General features: G+C 35.9%; 1 protein-coding gene across 2 annotated transcripts in view; it reads right to left on the bottom strand.

Annotated features, from left to right (window-relative positions):
* VIRMA (vir like m6A methyltransferase associated) overlaps window positions 1-21,761 on the bottom strand; it is a 57,423-nt gene that overhangs the window by 27,215 nt on the left and 8,447 nt on the right. For both annotated transcript variants that reach the window (XM_024572109.3, XM_024572110.3), the window contains exons 3-8: window positions 17,810-17,896; window positions 16,689-16,737; window positions 14,816-14,984; window positions 5,476-5,598; window positions 3,260-3,532; window positions 965-2,105 (exon numbers count right to left, since the gene is read on the bottom strand). In XM_024572109.3, coding sequence (XP_024427877.1) covers window positions 965-2,105; window positions 3,260-3,532; window positions 5,476-5,598; window positions 14,816-14,984; window positions 16,689-16,737; window positions 17,810-17,896 — 1,842 coding nt within the window. The remainder of the gene's footprint in view (window positions 1-964; window positions 2,106-3,259; window positions 3,533-5,475; window positions 5,599-14,815; window positions 14,985-16,688; window positions 16,738-17,809; window positions 17,897-21,761) is intronic.

Here is a 21,761-nt window from a genome sequence, read left to right as displayed (position 1 = left end):
CCACCCTGTCATCCTCAGTGCACAGCTTTACCTCCTACTTTACTAAAAATGCTCAGAGAGAAGTGCCTCAGCCCCTTCACCACCTCCATACTATAAATGTACCTATGTATGTACACTCACAAGGTTTCCTTTCTCTTGTTCAAAGCCAAACCCCTACACTTGTACTCTGGACTTCATCTCCTACCAGGTAACTGCTCTAGCAATTACCATCTCTTCTGTAAGAACTCAGACTAGGGACAGATCTGTTTCAGCTAAAAATAGGAACAGGTAGGTATAGACTTTAGAGTGAACAAATACCCTATTTTCTGTTACTACATTATGCCCCAAGTAAAGGCCAATTTAATCACAGATATAAGAAATAAAGTAATAAAAATAGTATTTTTCCATTAGTTAGAAAATTATTTAGAGACAGAATGCCAAAACAAGTCTCAAAAATTAAAAGAAAATTTTAAAATCTCTTATAGGTGCTGATACTAACAATGGCAAAACTGTATCAACAGATAACTAGCGAATTAAGAGGGCAGAAACAAATGCTAACTGAACCTTAAAGATATGTTTAACCAGGACTGTAAAATTAAGTTAGTAAAATATAAGTTTAACTTACAATATATTAGAGGGATAAGGTAAAAAGAGGTTCACACAGAAAAGCTCTCCATTCTATGCCATCCTCTTATACCACCTTCCTAGAAGCAACTCAGCAATTTCTCGTTTATTCTTGCTCATAGACATGCTTATATAAGCACTGTTGTTGATTATTACTATACTTAACTTGCTATTACTACTTCAAATACTCACATGATATAGCTCATCCATAATAACATACTTCTGTTTCACAACTACCTATTTTGAAATATCAAGCATCCTTAGATAGATATACATTATCTACAGACATAAAAAAAATCAATCACATAAAATTGCCTCCAATCATTTGTGAATAACTTCCCCAAAACAAAAAAAGTCTTACCTAAAGAGAACAGGATATGGATCATCCCTCTCTGGAGGTCCAGTAATACGTGCCATTGTTGGGAAAGACTTCACAGGAGGCTGGATCATCGTATGAGGTGCTGTTTCCATTAAATGGAAAACTTCTTCTAGGAGGTTAATAAGCTTTTCTATTTCCCCTTCACTTATATTTGAGGAGTCCAAAAGATCCATATCCATTGAAGTCTCTATCTCATTTTCATATTCTGGATTTGTCCTTTCAAGTCCAGTATCTGTGTCATGATCAGGTTCACCATGGTTAGGAACAGAAGAAGTCTTCTCTGCCAAATGGTCACCAAGTCTTTTAATCTCTGACAAGATTTCATAGAAATGGCACTTCTGCAGGATAGCTGAACCAGCAGTGACGACCCTCACAGTCTGATCTAAAAGTATGAGCTCCAGAAGTTTCTGATAGCCACTTTTTTCACCCTGCCTACCTCTTAAAAAGGCTTCCATTCCTTCTGTCATACTAATGACACTGTCCAAAGCTTTAAAAGCGTTTAACTTAAGGGAAGATGAGACATGATCAGCAAAGAGGAGCTCAAATAATCCACTGATCACTCCTGCTTGTAGCAGTCCCACAACTCCTTGAGTTCCACATTCTGCTAGGGAGGACACTAATTTGGTCCCAGCTTTAAGTTGTCGGACATTTAAGGCAATGGGTTGGCGAAGGGCTACCTGTAAATTTAAAGCTTGCATGGTCCAGTCTACCAACTGGCCAAGGGAGTCTTGTTTTGTGTTTTTCAATTGCAAATAACTTAATCCTTTTATTATTAAACTTGGAATTTCTTCTAAAGCTGTTACCCATTTTGCACCTCTGTCTTCCTGATATAAATCTAACAGTTCAGTTAATTTTACTGAGGCTTCTATTGCCCCTGAATTTTCTTTATCTGGACCTTGATCCTTCATTCTACTGATTTCAATTTCAAAAGTAGTCTTGTATGGACAGCTGAAGTATAAAAGCGGCACAAGCTCCCTATCATAAGGATCATACGTCATAGGAGGAACCGAAGCTAAGTCTTCAGCAGTGTATTCAACATCGAAGTTTGGATACTTAAATGTTTCACGTTCCAAGTCAGCAATTCCATCTTCATCACTGGAAATTTGCTCATAACCATCATCCCCTGAAAATTAGTTTGAATAATATTTAAATATTATATCATTTTTGCTTAATGTAAAATATCTGATTAATCAGAAAACAGTTTAACAGTATGGCAAAAAATAAGAATTAATGACTTCAACAAAATTAACTTCTTCTCCAATTACTAATATTTATTTCTAATAATTATGAAGACATTTCATAAGCAAAGTCTTCCATCATATCTGTTCAGCTTTACAACTAAATTATGCTACAGGTATCTTTTCCTCACCTAAATAAAATTAGAGATAAACTAGCCTCCTTCTCTCATCTTCTCTAAAATGTCCTCTGATTAAGAAAACAGCCTGCCTGAAATCTAACTACTAGTACTTGACGATCAAATACAGTACATCTAAAAAGGAAGACTTGATGACCTGGGAATAAGGGGAACTAAAAAAGTATCACTTAACCTAAAGTCTCTGTAATACTGAAATGAGCCTCACTCACATCGAATAAACCAAAGCAGACCAACTGTTGTTTTGCACAAATGCTTTAAATATTATATACCATTTCTTGGACAAATTAAGAGTCAAAGAGCTTGAATATCTCTCACTTTTGCTTCTAAAGAAAGTAATCCTACTTAAAGTAGTCTTTAGCATTATGCTGTCACATATATCTGAACTGAGATCTTCCCCCACTGAATTTCTAAAAAATAATGTAGCTTTTTGTTGAAATATCTAGATGGCAGACATCTTTAGGAATTCCACCCAGCTTAGAATACCATTCCTTACTCTGAAAACAGCCCACCATATTCCTAGTCACTATGTATTTGCTGCATGACCCTGCTTCCCTGACCAAAACACAAGGTACCAAGGGGCAGATTATATTGTAGCAAGTCAAACAGAGTATCTCCCCCAAGAAACTGGAAATGGAGCCGAGACACAGCCAGGTAAGCTGATTGATTAAAAAGAAGAGATTAAAGTTATGGGGTGAATAGAGAAAGAACAGTTAGTTGACAGAAAATAAAGTAGCAACATAAAGAAAAGTTGGAAATCCCATCTCTAGTCAAGCCTAGTTATATCCCAACCCTGGGGTTTCTTGAAAGTCTGCCTTTGTTATAAATTCATTTGCACCGCTCAAAGGTACATCAAGTTAGCTTCTGGAACTTAAAACTGAAAAGTCCTAGCTAGTATAACGCACCTTCACCTTCTTCATCTTCTTCACCTTCTTCCTCTTCATCTTCCTCTTCCTCTTCAGCAATACTGTCCACTGTATGGCGATCATCTTCATCCTCATCCTCTTCTTCCTCTACTTCCACATCATCCTCATCATCCTCTCCTTCTTCTTGCTGTTCCTCTTCTACTTCCCCTTCATCAGAATATTGACCTTCTTGGGGAACAGAATTCCGATCAGGAGAAATGGGCTCAAAGTAATCTTCTCTATGTGGAGCATCTTCTTCCTTGTCACCGGACACTGAAAAAAATGATTATTTTTTCAATTCTAACTACACAGATTATTTTTTAAATTTGTCAGTTACAACTGACATACAATATTATTATTAGTTTCAGGTGTACAGTAATTAGGACATTTAGGTACTTTACAAAGTGATCACCCTGATAAGTCTAGTAACTATCTGATACCATAAATATTTATTCCAATACTACTGACTACATTCCCAATGCTGTAGTTTACATCCCTATGACTATCTCTATAACTGGCAATCTGTACATCTTCATTCCTTTCACCGTTTCCACCCATCCACCTAATCCCTCCCTTCTGGCAACGATTTGTTCTCTGTATCTGTAAGTTTATTTTGTTTCTGCATTTATTTTGTTTTTTAGATTTCACATATAAGTAAAATCACAGGATATTTGCCTTTCTCTGACTTATTTCACTTAGCATAATACTTCTAGACCCATCCATGTTGTTGCAAGTGTTAAGATTTCATTCTTTTTATCGTTGAGTAATATTCCATTGTATATATGTACCACCTCTTCTTTATCCATTTATCTATTAATGGAGACCTAGACTGCTTCCATATCTTGACTACTGTAAATAATGCTGCAATAAGCACAGGGGTGTATACATCTTTTCAAATTAGTGTTTTGAATTTTTTCAGATAAATACCCAGAAGTAGAATTGTTGAGTTACATGGTAGTTCTATTTTTAAATGTATTTTCACTCCTCACCCAAGGATATGTTTATTGATTTTAAAGAAGAAGGGTAGGGGGGAGAGAGGAAGAGAAACATCAATGTGAAAAACATCGATCGGCTGCCTCCCGTACACACCCTGACTGGAAATCAAACCCACAACTTTTTGGTGTACAGGATGATGCTCCAACTGACTGAGCCACCCGGGCAGAGCTCTATTTTTAATGTTTTGAGAAATCTGCATAGTATTTTGCATAGCAGTTGCACTAATTTATATTCACACCAAGTGTGCATGAGAGTTCCCTTTTCTCCACATCCACAAACTTGTTTGTAGATTTTCTGATGATAGGCCCTCTGACAGGTCTGAGGTGGTATCTTATGGTTTTAATTTGCATTTTCCTGATAATTAGTGATGCTGAGCATCTTTTCACATGTCTATTGAACATCTGTAAGTCCTTTTTTGAGAAACATCTATTTAGGTCTTTAAGGCTCAGTTTATTTGAATAGTTTAAATAACATGAAGCAGCAGGATTGGATACTGCAACTACTTAATGACATTATACATGATTTAGCTTATCAATACTATTTTTTTTTAAAGTTGCTTTTAAAAAATATTAAAGAGTATACATTGCAAAACTTTATATAGTGAGAATTAATCAAGTATGTTACTTTATATATACCATAAACTAGTCCTTTACTTTTTACCTACTAAGTAACTATGAAGACTTTTATTTCTTCCAATACATAGTGCTTATTTTTACTGGTACTTTTCTGTATATACCACTATAGCACATTAACACTTTATTTTCAAGGCAATGTTGGTACAGCTTCAAATGAATTAACTGATTTTTTAAAAAAATAAGTTAATCAAAAACACCAGGAAATACTGCACAGTAAGAAAGGGAGAGAAACATTCATCAAGATTTGATTAGTAGCATTTTTTTTTCTTTAATGAAAAAGCACTATATAGTCCTGACTGATGTGGCTCAGTTGGTTGGGATGTTGTCCTGGAAAGCAAAAAGTTGTTGGTTCGATTCCTGGTCAGGGCACATGCCTGGGATGCAGGTTCAGTTCCTAGTCAGGGTGTATGCCAAAGGCAACAGATCAATCAATGTTTCTCTCCCTCTTTTTCTTCCTCCCTTCCCCTCTCTCTAAAAATAAATTTAAAAAATCTTAGAGGAGGAAAAAAGCACTATTAACATTATTAATCAAGAGTGTTAAAAAAAAAGAAAAGAAAAGAAAACTAGCACTGATTTTATTTGTACCTGGCAAAGGCATGGGATCATCTTCATCATCATCAGGTGGAGGGGGTCCTGGTGGAGTTCTTGGTCCCCTTGGCTGTGGTCTTGGAGGGCTTCCATTAAACTGATCTTCTTTCTCCCCATCAGCTATAGTTTTATTAGAGACAGAAAAAGAATGTTCAAATTATTAAAAGTATAGAGAAATGAATGTGTGACAATAACAGTATTCATCATTTGAATTTTTCATCTTCAGGATTTATTGATTTACTTTTCTGTCCTGATGTCTAATAGAAATTTTGCTACTTTGTATTAATGAAAGTTAGAATTTCTGACTTCCCACATACCAAAATATACTGTATATACTTTTAAGCATTATCCCAGAGAAATAAACTCATTTTCCTGCAGGAAGGTGTACATGAATGCTCATATAAACCTTATGTGCAACAATCAAAAACTGAAAACTACCTAAATGTCATTCAATGATTGACTGGTTAAATAGACTATCATACATTCATACAATGTAATACTACTCCGCAATAAAAAAGAATGAACTACTGATACATACAACAAAATGGATGAACCTCAAATTAATTATGCTGAATGAAAGAAGTAAATCTCAAGAAGATACCTACTGCATGGAACATTTATGTAACATTCATGAAATAATATAATTATAGAGGGGGGAAAACAGATTAGTAGATGCCAAAGATTAGGGATGAGTGAATAGGTATGGCTATAAAGGAGTAACACCAGGGAATCTTGTGATGGTATAATCAAGTTTCTTGATTGTGGGGGTGCTTATGAAAGGCCAGACATGACATAAAATTGCAAACAGTTGCGCGCGCGCGCACACACACGAGTGCATGTGTAACTGATGAAATTTGAACGAGCTCTACAGACTGTACCAAAGCCAATTTTTTTGTTTTCACACTATACTACAGTTGTAAAAGATGTTAACACTGGGGGAAGCTGGGAAGAATTCAGAAATGTACCTGTACATTTCTCTGTAAACTCTCATAAATCTATAATTACGTCAAAATAAAAAGTTAAAAATACACATGTTTAAAAATATACACATACTGTATATACATATACCTACAGTGCATGAAGTGTCAGTTGTAAAATAAGTCAGTAAATTTAACAAAATTTTAGAGTAGCTATTATACGTCAGGCACTGTAATCAAACTAAAGATAATGAAACTCAAATCCAGTTCTTAGAAAATATAAACAAAATGGACAAACCCTTAGCTACACTCACCAAGAAAAAAGAGAATTCAAATAAATAAAATCAGAAATAAAAGAGGAAATATTATAACTGATATAAAGTTATATAAAGGATCCTAAGAGACTACTATGAAAAAATCATATGCCTCCTTGGCTGCTGTGGCTCAGTGGACTGAGTGCTGGCCTGCAAACAGAAAGACTGCAAGTTTGATTCCCAGTCAGAGCACATGCCTGGGTTGTGGGCCAGATCCCCACTTGCAGGTGTGTCAGAGGCAACTGATTGGTGTTTCTTTCCCTCACTTTTTCCTTCCCTTCCTCTCTTACTATAAGTACATAAATCTTTTCTTAAAAAATGCCAACAAAGTGAACCTAGAAGAAATGGATAAATTCCCAGAAACATTCAACCTATCGAAAATGAAATATGATGATATAGAAAATCTAAACAGACGAGTTACTAGTAAGGATATTGAATCAGTAATAAAAAACCTCCCAGTAAACAAAAGTCCAGGACCAGACAGCTTCATTAACCAAATTTTCAAATAATAATACTAATCCTTCTCAAACTCTTCCAAAATATAGAAGAGGAAACCCTTCCAAACTCATTTTATGAGGCTAATATTACCCTGATACCAAAACTAGACAAGGGTGCCATAAAAAAAGAAAATTTCAGGTCAATATCATTGATGAATATAGGTGCAAAAATTCTCAAAAAAGTATTAGCAAACCAAAATCAGTAATACATTAAAAGGATAATACACCACAATCTAATGGGATTTATCCTGGAGATGCAAGGACGGTTCAATATCCTCAAATCAATCAATATGATACACCACACTAACAAAATGAAGGATAAAAATCACATAATCATCAAAAGTGTTAAGACAAAATTCAACACCCATTTATGGTAAAGATCTCAACAAAGTGAGTACAGAGAGAACATATGTAACAAGCTAGCATCATACTCAATGGTAAGAAGCTGAAAAGATTTTCCTCTACGATCAGAAACAAGATAAGGGTACATACTCTCACCATTTTTATTTAACATAGCACTGGAAGTCCTAGTCACAGTAGTTAGGCAAGAAAAAGAAATAAAAAGCTTCCAAACTAAAAACAAAGAAGTAAAACAGTCACTATTTGCATATGACATTTGAGGTCTGTTCGGAAAAGTCCAGCCATTGTTAACATAAAAAGAACAGTTTGTGCGACATCGATGTAACAAGGAGAGTGGACTGGAATGTGCATGCATGAACAATGACAACTTCACCGTACTAGTCAGTGGGGGTGGTACACACCACTGAGTGAGCATGTGTACTTGTGTGGCCATTGCACTCAAAATGACTGAGCAAGTAGAGCAATGAATCTGCTCAAATTTTGCGTTAGGCTTGAACATTCCTCCATGAAAATTATTTAGATGATTCAGAGGGCCACATCCATGGGCAACGGGTGATTGGCAGCTTCATCAGGACAATGCATCTAGTCACGCATCATGTCTCGTGCAGTTCTTTGGGGAAACATCAAATCGCTCGGGACAGTTGGCCCCACTACAGCCCGATTCAGTGCCCTGAGACTTGTGGCTTTTCCCAAAACTAAAGTCATCTTTGAAAGAGAAGAGATTTCAGACCATCAAGGAGATTCGGGAAAATACAAGGGGGCAGCTGATGGCGACTGGGAAAACTGTATGAGGTCCCAAGGTGCCTACTCTGAAGGTGACTGAAGTGTCAATGTTCTATGTACACTGTTTCTTGTACCTTCTCCAATTACGTCTCTAGATTTCATAGTGTGTGGCTGGATACTTTCCAGACAGACCTCATCTATAAACAGAAAACCCTAAAAATTGTTGGAACTAATAAATGAGTTAAGTTGCAAAATACAAAATCAATACACAAAAATCTGTTGGGTTTCTATATAAAAAGAATAAACCACCTACAAATAAACTTAAGCAAGGAGGTAAAAGACCTACATACTTAAAACTGTAAGATACTAATGAAATTGAAAAACACACAAATAAATGGAAAGATATTCTGTGCTCATGAACTGGAAGAATTAACATGGAGTGCATACCACTCTATGCAATCCTTACTGAAATTCCAATGGCATTTTTCACAAAAATTAAAAAAGCAATCCTAAAATTTCTATAAAACTATGAATAGCCAAAGCAATCTTGGCCAAAAAAAAAAAAGAAAAAAGAAGAAGAAGCTGGAGGAATCTCATACCCTTATTTCAAACTGCATTACAAATCTACAGTAATTAGAAACAGTATGACATAGGCCTAAAAAGAGACACACAGATCAATGAAACAAAATAAAAAGCCCAGAAATAAACCTACACATAAATGGTCACTTAATTTACAACAAAGGAGCCAAGAATATACTATGGGCAAGAACAGCATGCTGGAAAAACTGCACAGCCATGTGCAAAAGAATGAAATTGTACCACTATCTTAAACTATACACAATAATTAACTCAAAATGGATTAAAGACGTCAACATAAGATCTGAAACCATAAAATCCCTAAAACAAAACATGTGGTAAGCTCCTTGACATTAGGTCTTGGAGATTTTTTTTTTTTAATTTGACACCAAAGCAAAAGCAGCAAAAGCAAAATTAACAAGTTGGACTACCTCAAATTAAAAAGCTTCTGTACAGTAAAGGAAAACCATCAACATAAAAAGGCAACTCTACTGAGTGGGAGGAACTATTTGCAAATCATGTGTCTGATAGGGGACTAAAATCCAAAATACATACAGAACTCATGTAACTCAACAGCAAGAAAACAAACGATCCATAAAAAATGGGCAGAAGATCTGAATAGATATTTTTCCAAAGAGAATGTACAGATGGCACGTAGACATATGAAAAGATGTTCAACATCACTAACCATCAGGGAAATGCAAATGAAAACCACAAAGAGCTATCGCCTCACATTTGCTGGAATGGCTATTATAAAAATGACTAGAAATACCAAGTGTTGGAAAGAATGTGGAGAAAATAATGTGCACTGCTGGTGAGAATGTAAATTGGTGCAGCCCCACTACAGAAAACATTAAAGACATACCTCAAAAAATTAAAAATAGAACTACCATATGATGTAGCAATTCCTCTTCAGGATATTTATCTAAAAAAGAAAATGAAAACACTATCTCGAAAAATATACCGCATTTTCGGACTATAAGACGCACCCCCCCCCCATTAGGGAGGAAGATGGGGCTGTGTCTTATAGTCCAAATGTAGCTTACCTGGCTCGCTGGGGGGCGGGGGTAGAGCGGGTTTTTTCCCCTATTTTCCTCCTCTAAAAACTAGGTGCATCTTATGGTCCAGTGTGTCTTATAGTCCAAAAAATAAGGTATACACTGCCATGTTTGCTATAGCAATATTTAAAACAGCCAAGATACAGAAGAAACACATGTCCACTGATAAATAATAAAGAAATTATGGTGTATATATACAAAATAAAATACTATCCAGCCATTAAAAAAATGAAATTTCCCTATTTGCAACTTCATGGATGGACTGTAAGGGCATTATGTTAAGTGAAATCAAACAGAGAAAGTCAAATACTATGTCAACTCATATATATGTAAAAAAAAAATTTTTTTTTAAACCAAGTTCATAGATAAAGAAAACTGGTGGTTGCCAGATGTGGGGTGGGTGAGGAGTTGGAGAAATGAATGAATTCTTTTTTTTGTTTGTTTGTTTTTTAAAGTTCAATTAAATTATTTTTTAAAAAGAGAGAGACACAAATATTAAGTAAACTATACTCACTGCCCACAAGGAACTCAGTCTGATAAAAAAGACAAAAGAGCACAGAAAATGATGGGTTAATAGAAAGAGTGAAAGATAAACTGTGCTTAGCAGGTAAGATATAAGAAAAAAGATTAAAATACAGTGCATGACCACCATCAAAGACAAACAGCTCATACCACATTATTAAATCAATACTGAGAAACAAAGTTCATTTTATTTGTGCTCATAAAATGCCAATTATAAATCAAATTATTTCCCCCAGTGAAATCAATCATAATTTCAAAATGTATTTCTGAATCTCATCTCAACAGCTTACCGTAATACTAGTAAGAAGAGACCCCAGGAAACATGAGCCCAGCTGCCCACTCTTTACAAGAAAAGCCACTGAAGTTTACTGCAGTTACTGTTTTTATTGTCTTCAGTTAATAAGCAAAAGGTTCTCAAAAATTGGAAAACCTTCATTAGCCAAGATTTAGACACCAAAACAAATTTGAAATGTGCGCCTGAAAAAAAAAATGCCGTAACATGACATTAACATAAACACGCACAACTAACAGTTAAAAATCAGGTGGGATATCTCAATGGCACAGGTCCCACATCAGGAGCCAGGGGTCCCAACCCCATACCAGGCTTCCCAGGTTAGGGTTCCAAGTACCAAGAAGAGAAGTCCCCATAAATTCTGGCCCTGAAAGCACTTGGAGATTGGGGCTCAATGACACAAAGGGCTGCCTAAGTCCCAAGCATTCCTCGTGAAGGGCCTGCACACTGACTTACTCAGAGGCACTCACTCTGAGCCCCAGTGCCAGGGCACCAGCTTGAAAGGGGTCAGAGACATAGGAGAGAAACTGAATTGTCTGGCTTTGGGGCAGGGGCTGGTAGGGCAGCTTTCTCCAAACAGAAGTGCTGCCAGAGGCCACTGTTCCTTTGCTGAGCCTTCCCCCAACTAGAGCCAGCAGGCAGGTACCATATCTAAGTCCCCATCAACCTAACACCATTTGCCCCACCCTGGTGATTCTGAGACCCCCACTTCACCCAGCATGATAGCCCACCAAAGCTGTTTCGATTGCTGTTTCCATACAAATGGCCTATCTTAGTTCATGCTGCAGACTTTCCTAAATTCTCTCAAAGGTCCACCAACCCCCAAACAAGCAGCATCTGGCCTCAGTGTGCCCAGTAACTCTTGCTAAGCGGCCCCAGGTCCAGCACTAGCAGCAGACACCCTTGGTTTGTAGCTTGGTTTCTCCCAGGCACCTCCAAGCCCAGGACAAGTAGCAGCCATCTGCAGATAACTTTGTAGCTCATGCAAGGTGGCCCTGGGCAGGGCACAGGAAGCAGCTGACCTTAACCTGCACCTCACCAATAAACAGCTTCAGACCATGCTGGAGCACTACCCAACCACCTCCACATACAACACCCTCAAGGGACAGAGTCATTGGGCACCAGAGCCCCACTGAAGCGAATCTGCTTGGTTAGGTCAGTCCTGTACATCAGATCCTCTGCTGTGAACACAGCAAATCCTCAATCCGATCTGCATGGGAGTAATCCCTCCCATTGACACTGATAGCAGCAAACAAGGCTCAACTACAACAGGAGGATGTGCACAGCCAAGGAATGGGGAGGCACAGAAAGAGTCGCTCCTGGAGTGCCCAGCTCAGATGAATGGGAAAGCTGCACTGCTGAGCCATATAGACACCTCCTACGTAAGTCCACTCTACCAAGACCAGGAGACCTAGCAGCTCTCCTATTGAAAAACAAAAACAGAGAGGCAGCCAAAATGGGGAGACAAAAAAACATGCCCCAAATGAAAGAACAGAACAAAACTCCAGGAAAAAAGAACTAAACAAAATGGAGATAGGCAATGTTCCAGGTGCAAAGTTCAAAACACTGTTATAAGGATGCTCAATAAGGTGAAGAGTAGGTGAACTCAGTGAAAACTTCAACAAAGACATAGGAAAATAGCCCTGGCTGGTGTAGCTCAGTGGATTGAGTGTGAGCCTACAAACCAAAGGGTCCTGCCAGTTTGATTCCCAGTCAGGGCACATGCCTGGGTTGTATGCCAGTTACCCAATGGGGGGCGTGCAAGAAGCAACCACACATTGATATTTCTCTCCCTCTCTCTCTCCCTTCTCCTCTTTCTAAAAATAAATAAAAATAAAATCTTAAAAAAAAAGATAGGTAAATGGAGAGAGAAAACATAAAGAATCAGTCAGAAATGAAGAATACACTAAAATGAACAATACATTACAGGGAATCAACAGTAGAGTAGATGAAGCACAGAATCAAATCAGCAATTTGGAAGCAGAAAACACCCAATTACAACAGAAAAAAAGAGAAAAGAATAAAAAAGTATGAAAACAGTTTAAGGAGCCTCTGAGACAACTTCAACATTCGCATCATGGGGGTGCCAGAAGGAGAAGAGAGAGAGCAAAAAATTGGAAACCATTTGAAAAACTAATGACAGAATACTTCCCTCATCTGGTGAAGGAAATATATACAAGTCCAGAAGCACAGAGCCTCCCAAACAAAATGAACCCAAAGGGATCTACACCAACACATGTCATAATTAACATGCAAAAGGTTAAAGGAGAGAAAATTAGCAAGAGAAATGCAGTTAGTTACCTACAGAGGAGCTCCCATGAGATTGTCAGCTAAGTTTTCAACAGAACTTTGCAAGCCAGAAGGAACTGGTGTGAATTATTCAAGGTGATGAAAAACAAGGACCTAAAACTAAGATTACTATATCCAGCAAAGCTATCATCTAGAATTAAAGCACAGATAAAGAGCTACCCAGGCAAGAAAAAGCAAAAGAAGTTCATCACCACCAAACCAGTATTACAAAAAATGTTAAAAGGTTAGAAGAAGGAAGAGGGAAGCCCTCCAGAAGATAACTCAGGTTTTTTTGGATCCCCCCTTGTACATATCAACAATTACCTTAAACACAACTGTGTTAAATTTTCCAACCAAAAGACATACGGTGGCAGAAGAGGTAACAAAACAAGACCCTTACACATGCTGTGTACACGAGACTCACTTTGGATCAAAAGACACAGATTGAGAGGAATTAAAAAAGAGTGTGTGTGAGTGCGTGTGAGTGTGTGTGTGTGTATCATAAAAATGGAAACAAAAAAAGAAACTGGTATAGCAATACTTACACCAGACAAAATAAACTTTAAAACAAAGGCTAGAACAAGAGACAAAGAATAACTCAGCAATTCTCCTTCTGGGTATTTATCTGAAGAAACACTAAACTGAAAAGACATACACATCCATTATGTTCACTGCACCATTATTTATAACAGCCAAGATATAGAAGCAGCCTGAGTGTGCCTCAGCAGATGAATGGACAAAGAAGTAGTGCATATATCTAATGGAATATGATTCAGCTATGATAAAAATAAAATCTTGCCATCTGCAACAACATGGATGGACCTAGAGAGTATTGTGCTGAATGAAGTAAGTCAGACAAAGACAAACGCCATTTGATTTCACTTATATGTGGAATCTAAAAAACAAAATAAATAAGCAGACCAAAAACAGACTCAGATACAGAGAACATTTTGGCATTTGCCAGATGGGAGGAGGGTTGGAGGAATGGGTGGAAAAGGTGAAGGGATTATGAAATACAAATTGGTGGCTGCAGAATAATCATGGGATATAAGGTACAACACAAAGAATATAGTCAATACTGTAATAACTACGTATGGTGTCCTATGGGTATCAGATTTATTGGGGTGATCACTTTGTGGTTTATATAAATGTCTAATCACTGGGTTGTAAACCTGAAACTAATACAACATTGCACATCAACTCTAACTGAAAAATAAAAAATTTGCCCTGGCCAGTGTAGCTCAATTGGTTGGGCATCATCCCACAAAACAAAAGGTTGCCAGTTGCATTCCTCCTCAGGGCAAATGCCTAGATTGCAGGTTTGGTCCCCTAGGGCACATACAGAAGGCAACCAATAGATGTTTGTCTTTCACATCGATGTTTCTTGCTCTTTCTCCCTCCCTTCCCCTCTAAAATCAAAATTTTTTTTAAAAAATTAAAAATTAAAAAAATGATCATAAAAATATATACCAAATTTATTGACTATTCTTAAATTCTTTTAGAGATAATTTTGATAGTAAGCTATGAGTAACCACTAGATTACATTATCATTTACATATTTAAATTTTTTAAAACCTCAGGTCAATTTAAAAAGCATTCTAGAAAAGAAAGAAAATAAAATGTAACCCTGTCAAAATAAAAAGAAACCTGAATAGAAAAGAATGGGAAACTGACAGATTATCCTGTCAAGTCTTAATCAATGTTCAAAAGGTAGAAGAGCTCTTTGAATTATCTTTTCCTGCTATAATGAAATAAATGTCACTGACAAAAGCAAATTTAAAATTCTTACCATGTTTTGGGTTCCTTTTCACACTTGGCTGTGGTTGAGGTGGTGGAGGAGGAGGTGGTGGTGGTGGTGGAGAGTCTCTGTCATGACTTATTACTCTATCCACTGATCCATATATTGCCAGTGTCAGACAATTATACCAGCCTCTTAGCACCAAACCATCAGTATTCACCTGATTGTTAGGGAAAAATATCTTTCAAATTAATGTTTTAATATACCAGAGTAAACTGATATCACCAGAGTAAACTGATAACAAATTACTTTGTGGTTCAACTAAAGTCTTTAAAAGTATGCCGAAAATGCCAAGGTCAATATTGATGAAAAATCACCCAGAGGCACAGCTTTTATATGGCCCTCCAGAATTACAATACTTAGGCCTGTCTCAAGAATGGATCTCCCTAGTCCCACACCTCATGCCAACCCTGTTCAAAAAGCTTAACCAGCACTGGCTGGTGTGGCTCAGCGGATTGAGTGCAGCCTGCAAATCAAAAGGTTGCTGGTTGGACTCCCAGTCAGGGTACATGCCTGAGGCCAGGGCCAGGTCCCCTGTTGTGGGTGTTTGGGGTGTGCAAGAAGCAACTGATTGATGTTTCTCTTCTTCTCTTTTTCCCCCACTTCCCCTCTCTCTAAAAATAAATAAAAATAAAATCTTAAAAAAAAAAAGCTTAACCAAATTCCCAACAAAGGGAATAGAAATGAGAATGAAATTAAGTGGGAGTTACTGCCAATTAATGAATTAAACCCCAGTAATTACAGGAGACATGGAGGTGAACAAAAGTACAAAGTGTGCCCAGTCTCAAGATTTAAAAAGTCCATAAAATTGTATAGTATTCTTTTTACATTCCCAACTCAAGCATGCAAGTATATTTTATGTACTCACATTGTACTTAAAAAGCATTAAACGGAATGTTTATTAAAAACTGTGTCCTAAAAAGATCAAAGACTTTATCAATGCTGTTAACGTTCAATACATTCTTAGAAAATAAAACAAGTTTTCTCTCAGAACTTACCTACATTTACTCCTCTATCTTCACAGTAAGTATGAAATGTAGTCAGAGCAAATATTATCAACAAATAAGAAATTGGAGTGTTAGTATAAGAACCTGGACTAGAAACCAAACCCCTGACTTCTGAATCCTCTTTACAGTCTACTATGCTAAGTAAAAAAAAAAAGTAGTAAGTGGTAATGGAATCCCTTCTAGAGGCACAGTAAGGAACAAATTATTACTCTCCTTACTAACTCTAGCGAACTCTAGTAAAGGGAAACTGGGGACCAGAACAAAGGCTCACAGACTATGCCCAGGGAGTAACAGAATCCATATAGAAATCCCATTACAAAGAAGATAAAGAGATAAGGAAGAAAAATTTTAGTCTAAACAGGATGCAAAGGATTAAGTATCAGCATCCCACCAAAAACAAATAGCAGGCTGAGTAGTCCTTTACAAGATCACAATTATTTTTGGATTTAATATCTTCCATGATTCAGATCTAGATGCTTCTAGAATGGCATTTGGTATATCAAGAAAAAAAAAAGCATATTTTTGATATGAAAGTAAGAAATGTGAAATATGTATTTTTTTAGGAAACCTTAACTAGGACATAATGGTGTCTAGTAATTTACCTGCTTATCATGTTCTGGACTTGCCCTCTTCTTTCTGACTCAAGTATAAAATTAGAAGAAAGAGCTTTACAGGTGAAAATGACATTACAATGTCTTTGCTCATGAACACAAGAATCAGACAAGTAATGATGATATTTTGCAGAACTAGAATCAAGTAAGCTGACATCCTGCATCACTGGTTTATTTGGGTCAAAAACCCTGAGTGAGGTGAAAACAAACAGTAGTAACAAGGTGAAAACTGACTTCCAGAATTACCTTTGAGTTGGGTCTAAAGATGATAGAAGTATTCTCATCATATTCCAGGCTGCCAAAAGAACAGGAATAAATATGTAGGCTCAAACATTGACCATCACAGTTCTTGAAGAAATCTTTCTAGATTCAAGTATTTTAATAAAATCATGCTAAATTTTCATTTAATAAACTATAAAGTCTGGGTTTTACTGACTCCCCCAAAAATGTTATTTGTAAAAAGTATAAAACAAACCTCTTAGAGATTACGATATAATTGATTCGGGTTGAGTGTGGGTATCAGTATATTTTTTAAAGCCCCAAGTAATTCTAATGTACAGCCAGAGCAGAGAACCATGGCAGTATAATCTTCAAAAAATGTACTATACTGGGACCAAAAATTTTTAAAAGCAACTATTTTTATCACATAGGTACTGACATAAGGAAAACATTCTATAATATTAAAAATTAGCTGCTTTAGATTATTTAGCTTCCCATCATTTAACATAAAAGGTTAAATTGTCAATATAATTTAGTAATGACAAAGAATCAATGAAATAAGTCTAAAAAAACTGTTAATTCCTGATAAAAAAAACTTCTCCATTTTTAATTTGCCTTTTAAATTTTTTATTTTATAAATCAGTTCTAAGTAAATCTATTATCAGAATATCAAGTATCAAAATAATTACTTTTAATAACACCTAGCATGTATTAAATAATCCAAAAACGAAGTCTCGATTCACAAAATTCTCATTTTACAAAATGTGACCATGGAATCTTAAATTATACAGTAGTGTGATATAAAAGACAGACGCAACACTAGCTCTCATTGTATTTATATACTTTTTTTAAGAATCAACAGGCAATCTTTTCCAAATTAGGTTATTATCAAATCGTGATATGTGTAAGAAGTGCATACACCCATAAAAAGCAAACTAAACATGGCTAATGTTTCACACATTTAAAATTTTATTTTGTAAGTAAATTCAACATCTTCTTAGGGGAATGTCATTTCTTTAATACTGCCAACTGATAAAAATTAAACCCTGAGTTCTTGGGTCTACCACCCAATTTCTTCTATCTAAAGAATAAAAAGGCTTGCACACTAATTCATGAGTTTCTGGTGAAATTACCTAGTAGGTACATACCTTCCCAAACGATCGAAAACTGGGGCACTTGGTTTGCTTACATTGTTAAAGAATAAGTCTAACTGAAATGTGTGTGGAGATGTCTCCCTGTGAATGAAACAAAGTTGAAATGTCAGGTTTAGTAATAAACAATTCCTAAATTTAAAAAAGAAGTACATACAAATTTAAGATTAATTCTAGAATTAAGATATACCTGATCTAAATAGCAAAAGTATACAGTTAATTGTAATATTTTCTGTAATTTTATTCACATCCACTTCTCAAGTAGCCAGTATTATTTTTAAAATTTTAATCATCAAGCATCTTTTACCTGCTACTTGGGATCATTCTAAAACACCTAAGTATTTAAAATTTTATCATCCCTGGCTGATGTAGGTCAGTGGATTGAGCACGGGCTGCAAACCAAAGGGTTGCCGGTTCTATTCCCAGTCAGGGCCTGAGTTGCAAGCCAGGTCCCCAGTACAGGGTGCACTAGAGGCAACAACACATTGATCTCTTTCTCCTTCTCTTCCCCTCTCTCTGTAAATGAATAAATAAAATCTTTTTAAAAAATTTAATATATTTTAAAGGCAAATTCTAACTACCAGTAATAGTGGTATCTAGCTTTACAGTTCTTTGTATCATTACTTTCATTAGCAAAATAAATCAGAAATTAACTAACTTCAAGTGAATATTATAATTTGATTTCAACTTAATCCACATTAATACAAATTGATAATAATTTTAGCATCAAAGCCCTAAACTGTGACTTAAAGCCTAAAATTAAAATTTGCCTGGCAACAATTTACATGAAATATTTTGATGTTTTTGTGGATTTACAATTAAATTAAAGTCTATTTAATTTGCATTACAATGAAATCTTGCTCCATTTTATATATATATATATATATACATATATATATATATATACACATACACACACACACACACACACACACAACCCTTAGCTAAAATTCCTTAGGCTCATCTAAAATCTTGACTTTAAATACTGCTTGCTTTGGTGTTTATTTACAAAAAATCCAAATGGTAAAAAGTGTAATTCCCAAAGTACTACTCATGCATTTCTGGCAGACATACAAACAAGTATGATCATTCTGAAAGACAATTATGGCAATAAAATTCAGGGAACTGAGAAAATATTCACACCATTTGATCCAGAAATACTTTTTTTCTAGAAAGTGTATCTATGGAAACACTCATATGCCAAGTTTTCTTTCAAGAGGATGTTCATTATAACCACCTAATGGTCCCCACATGAAGAACTAGCCAAATAATTACATTGGTTAGATTATTCAGCCATTAGTAATCATATTTCCAAATAAAACTGAGTGATGTGAAAGTAGTCATGACATAATGTTAAAAGAAATAAAGGAATACACAAAATAGTATACAGTGGGGTCAGCGTAGCAACATACATTTACCTTTACCCAATAGTAAATTCAACTATTACACACTCAACAACTCTAGTCCTCTCCCTCCTATCCTTCCTCTTCAAACTAGACCCTGATCTCCAAAATCTCGAAAAAGGGAAAAGGGCTGGTATGTAAATTCTTTACTTTTGAGGCACCAAAGACTCTGGTCCTGGTCACTGAAAAGGAATTTAAAGAATCAATGGTAATTGCACTGCACTAGACTTTCATCTTAAAACTTGTTGAGTCAAACCTAACCTTGTGTAAGGTACCATATTTACAAAAAACAGCAAACCATATATAAAAAGACATAGGTTAAAAAACAATGCACAAAATGTTAGGATTCTCTCAGGATAAAGGGATTATAAGGATTTTAATTTTACCTATATAATTCTGAATTGTATAATGAAACAGTTATAATGTATGTTGCACAAATATATTTGATATCTAACATTACTTTCAACCTTCAGATGTCAGGCTTCCTGACATCTTACATTTGTGTAACTGAATTAATACTTAATTTTACTGTTTTGTAACATATTGTGTATAAAGTAGTTTCTGCCAATTTTGTGTTTGGAATTATTAAAACATGAACAGGCCTAGCAAGGTAGCTCAGTTGGTTAGAGCGTCATCTTGATACACCAAGGTTGTGGGTTTGATCTCTGGTCAGAGCACATATAAGAAGAAAATGAATACATAAATAAGTGGAACAACACACTGATGTTTTTCTTCCCCCAGCCTTCCTCCCTCCCTCTCCAAAAAAATCAGTTAAAAAAAAAGGTTTTAAACATAAACAGCCATTTACCCCCAAGAACTGTTAAGAAAGAGGAGAGAGATAAGAGGGAAAATGTAACAAATACTTGCAGCTATTGGTAGAGATCCAATTGGCCTGCTGTAGTAGCCAGCCTCCAGAATGGCCCCCAAAGACTCCTGCTTTCTTATACTCACAGCCCTGTATAGTTCCCCTACACACACTGTACCAGTAGAATATACAACCAAAAAAATAGAAGTGACTCACTTCTGATATTAAGTTATAAAACACACCGACTGTGACTTCCTTTTTGGGCATGCACACTCACTCTTGGATTACTCAACTCTTGGGGAAGCCATGTTGTGACATGAGCACCCCACAGAAAGGATCTCCTGGCAAGGAACTGAAATCTGCCAACAGCCATGAGAGTGACCTTCTAAGCTAATTCTCCAGTACTAGTCAAATCTTCTGACTCTGCAGCCAGGCCCCTATCTTAACCGTAACCTAATGAGGGAACTTGACCCAACTAAGCTACACCCAGGTTCCTAACCTTTGAAAATAGTGTGAGATAATGAATGCTTTACTGTTTTAGGCTGTTAACTTCACTTAATTTATTATGTAGCAATGGATAACTAATAGAACTTTCTTGACCAAAAGCAGTACAATTAAAGTAGACTGCAGGATACACCATCATTACTCCTTTCCTATTCTACACACATCCCTCTTTATAGGAAAAGTAAAAAGAAATTATAAAAACACGTAAGTTTTTATTTCCTTAAACATGGAAAAAAGATGAATTGTGATGATCTCTCATTATAAATATTAACCATTCTTATTGTTTTGTTTTGCATGTGTTTACTTTTGAATGACCTGGAAACATTTGAAGATTTTTTTCAGATTTTATTTATTTTTTTTAAAGATTCTATTTATTTACTTTTAGAGAGGGGGAAAGGAGGGAGAATGAGAGGGTGAGAAATATCAATGTCTGGTTGCCTCTCACACACCCCTTCTGGGGACCTGGTCCACAACCCAGGCATGTGCCCTAACTAGGAATCGAACCAGCAACCCTTTGGTTCACAGGGCAACACTCAATCCACTGAGCCACACCAGCCAGGGCCATTTGAAGATTTTATATCTACTTCTACAAATAACCAGCTACTTTTCACAGTTATGAAGAAATGAACCCTTAAATTTTGAATCTGTACCATAACACTCACAACTAAATAGCTTATTTAACTCATTCACATAATAGAAAATGAGCTATCACAGCATGTACATAATAAAATGTATGACCATGTCTTACATTTTATTTCCCACAGAGCCTAAGAAAGAGAAAGACTGAAATAATAAACTAGCTAAGTACAACTAATGGTTAATGTGAAGCTACATATTTTCAAAAAGATACATATATCAGGCTAAGAAAATTGTCATTAAGTCAAGAAAACTGATTACTATAAAATAGTGTAATAAAAAGTAATAAAAACATATTTCTAAATATTCAGACTAATTCTTATTTATTTTCAAGAAAAAAGGTAAAAAATACTTCACCTACTACATTATGCCACCCTAGAATATCTTGGAATTATTATAAACCTGTTTCTTCTAACTTTAAAAAAGGAAGAAAGACAAAAAAATTTAAGATTTTATATATTTAATTTTAGAGAGAGGGGACAAGAAGGAGAGAGAGAGGGGAAAAAAATATCAACACGAGAGAAACACTGATCGATCTGTTGCCTCTCAAATGTCTTGACTGGGGACGGATGCAACCCAGGTATGTGCCCTGACAGGGAAT

This window comes from Desmodus rotundus, chromosome 8, assembly GCF_022682495.2.
Source record: "Desmodus rotundus isolate HL8 chromosome 8, HLdesRot8A.1, whole genome shotgun sequence".
NCBI lineage: Eukaryota > Metazoa > Chordata > Mammalia > Chiroptera > Phyllostomidae > Desmodus > Desmodus rotundus.
This window is presented reverse-complemented; position numbering and strand designations above follow the sequence as displayed.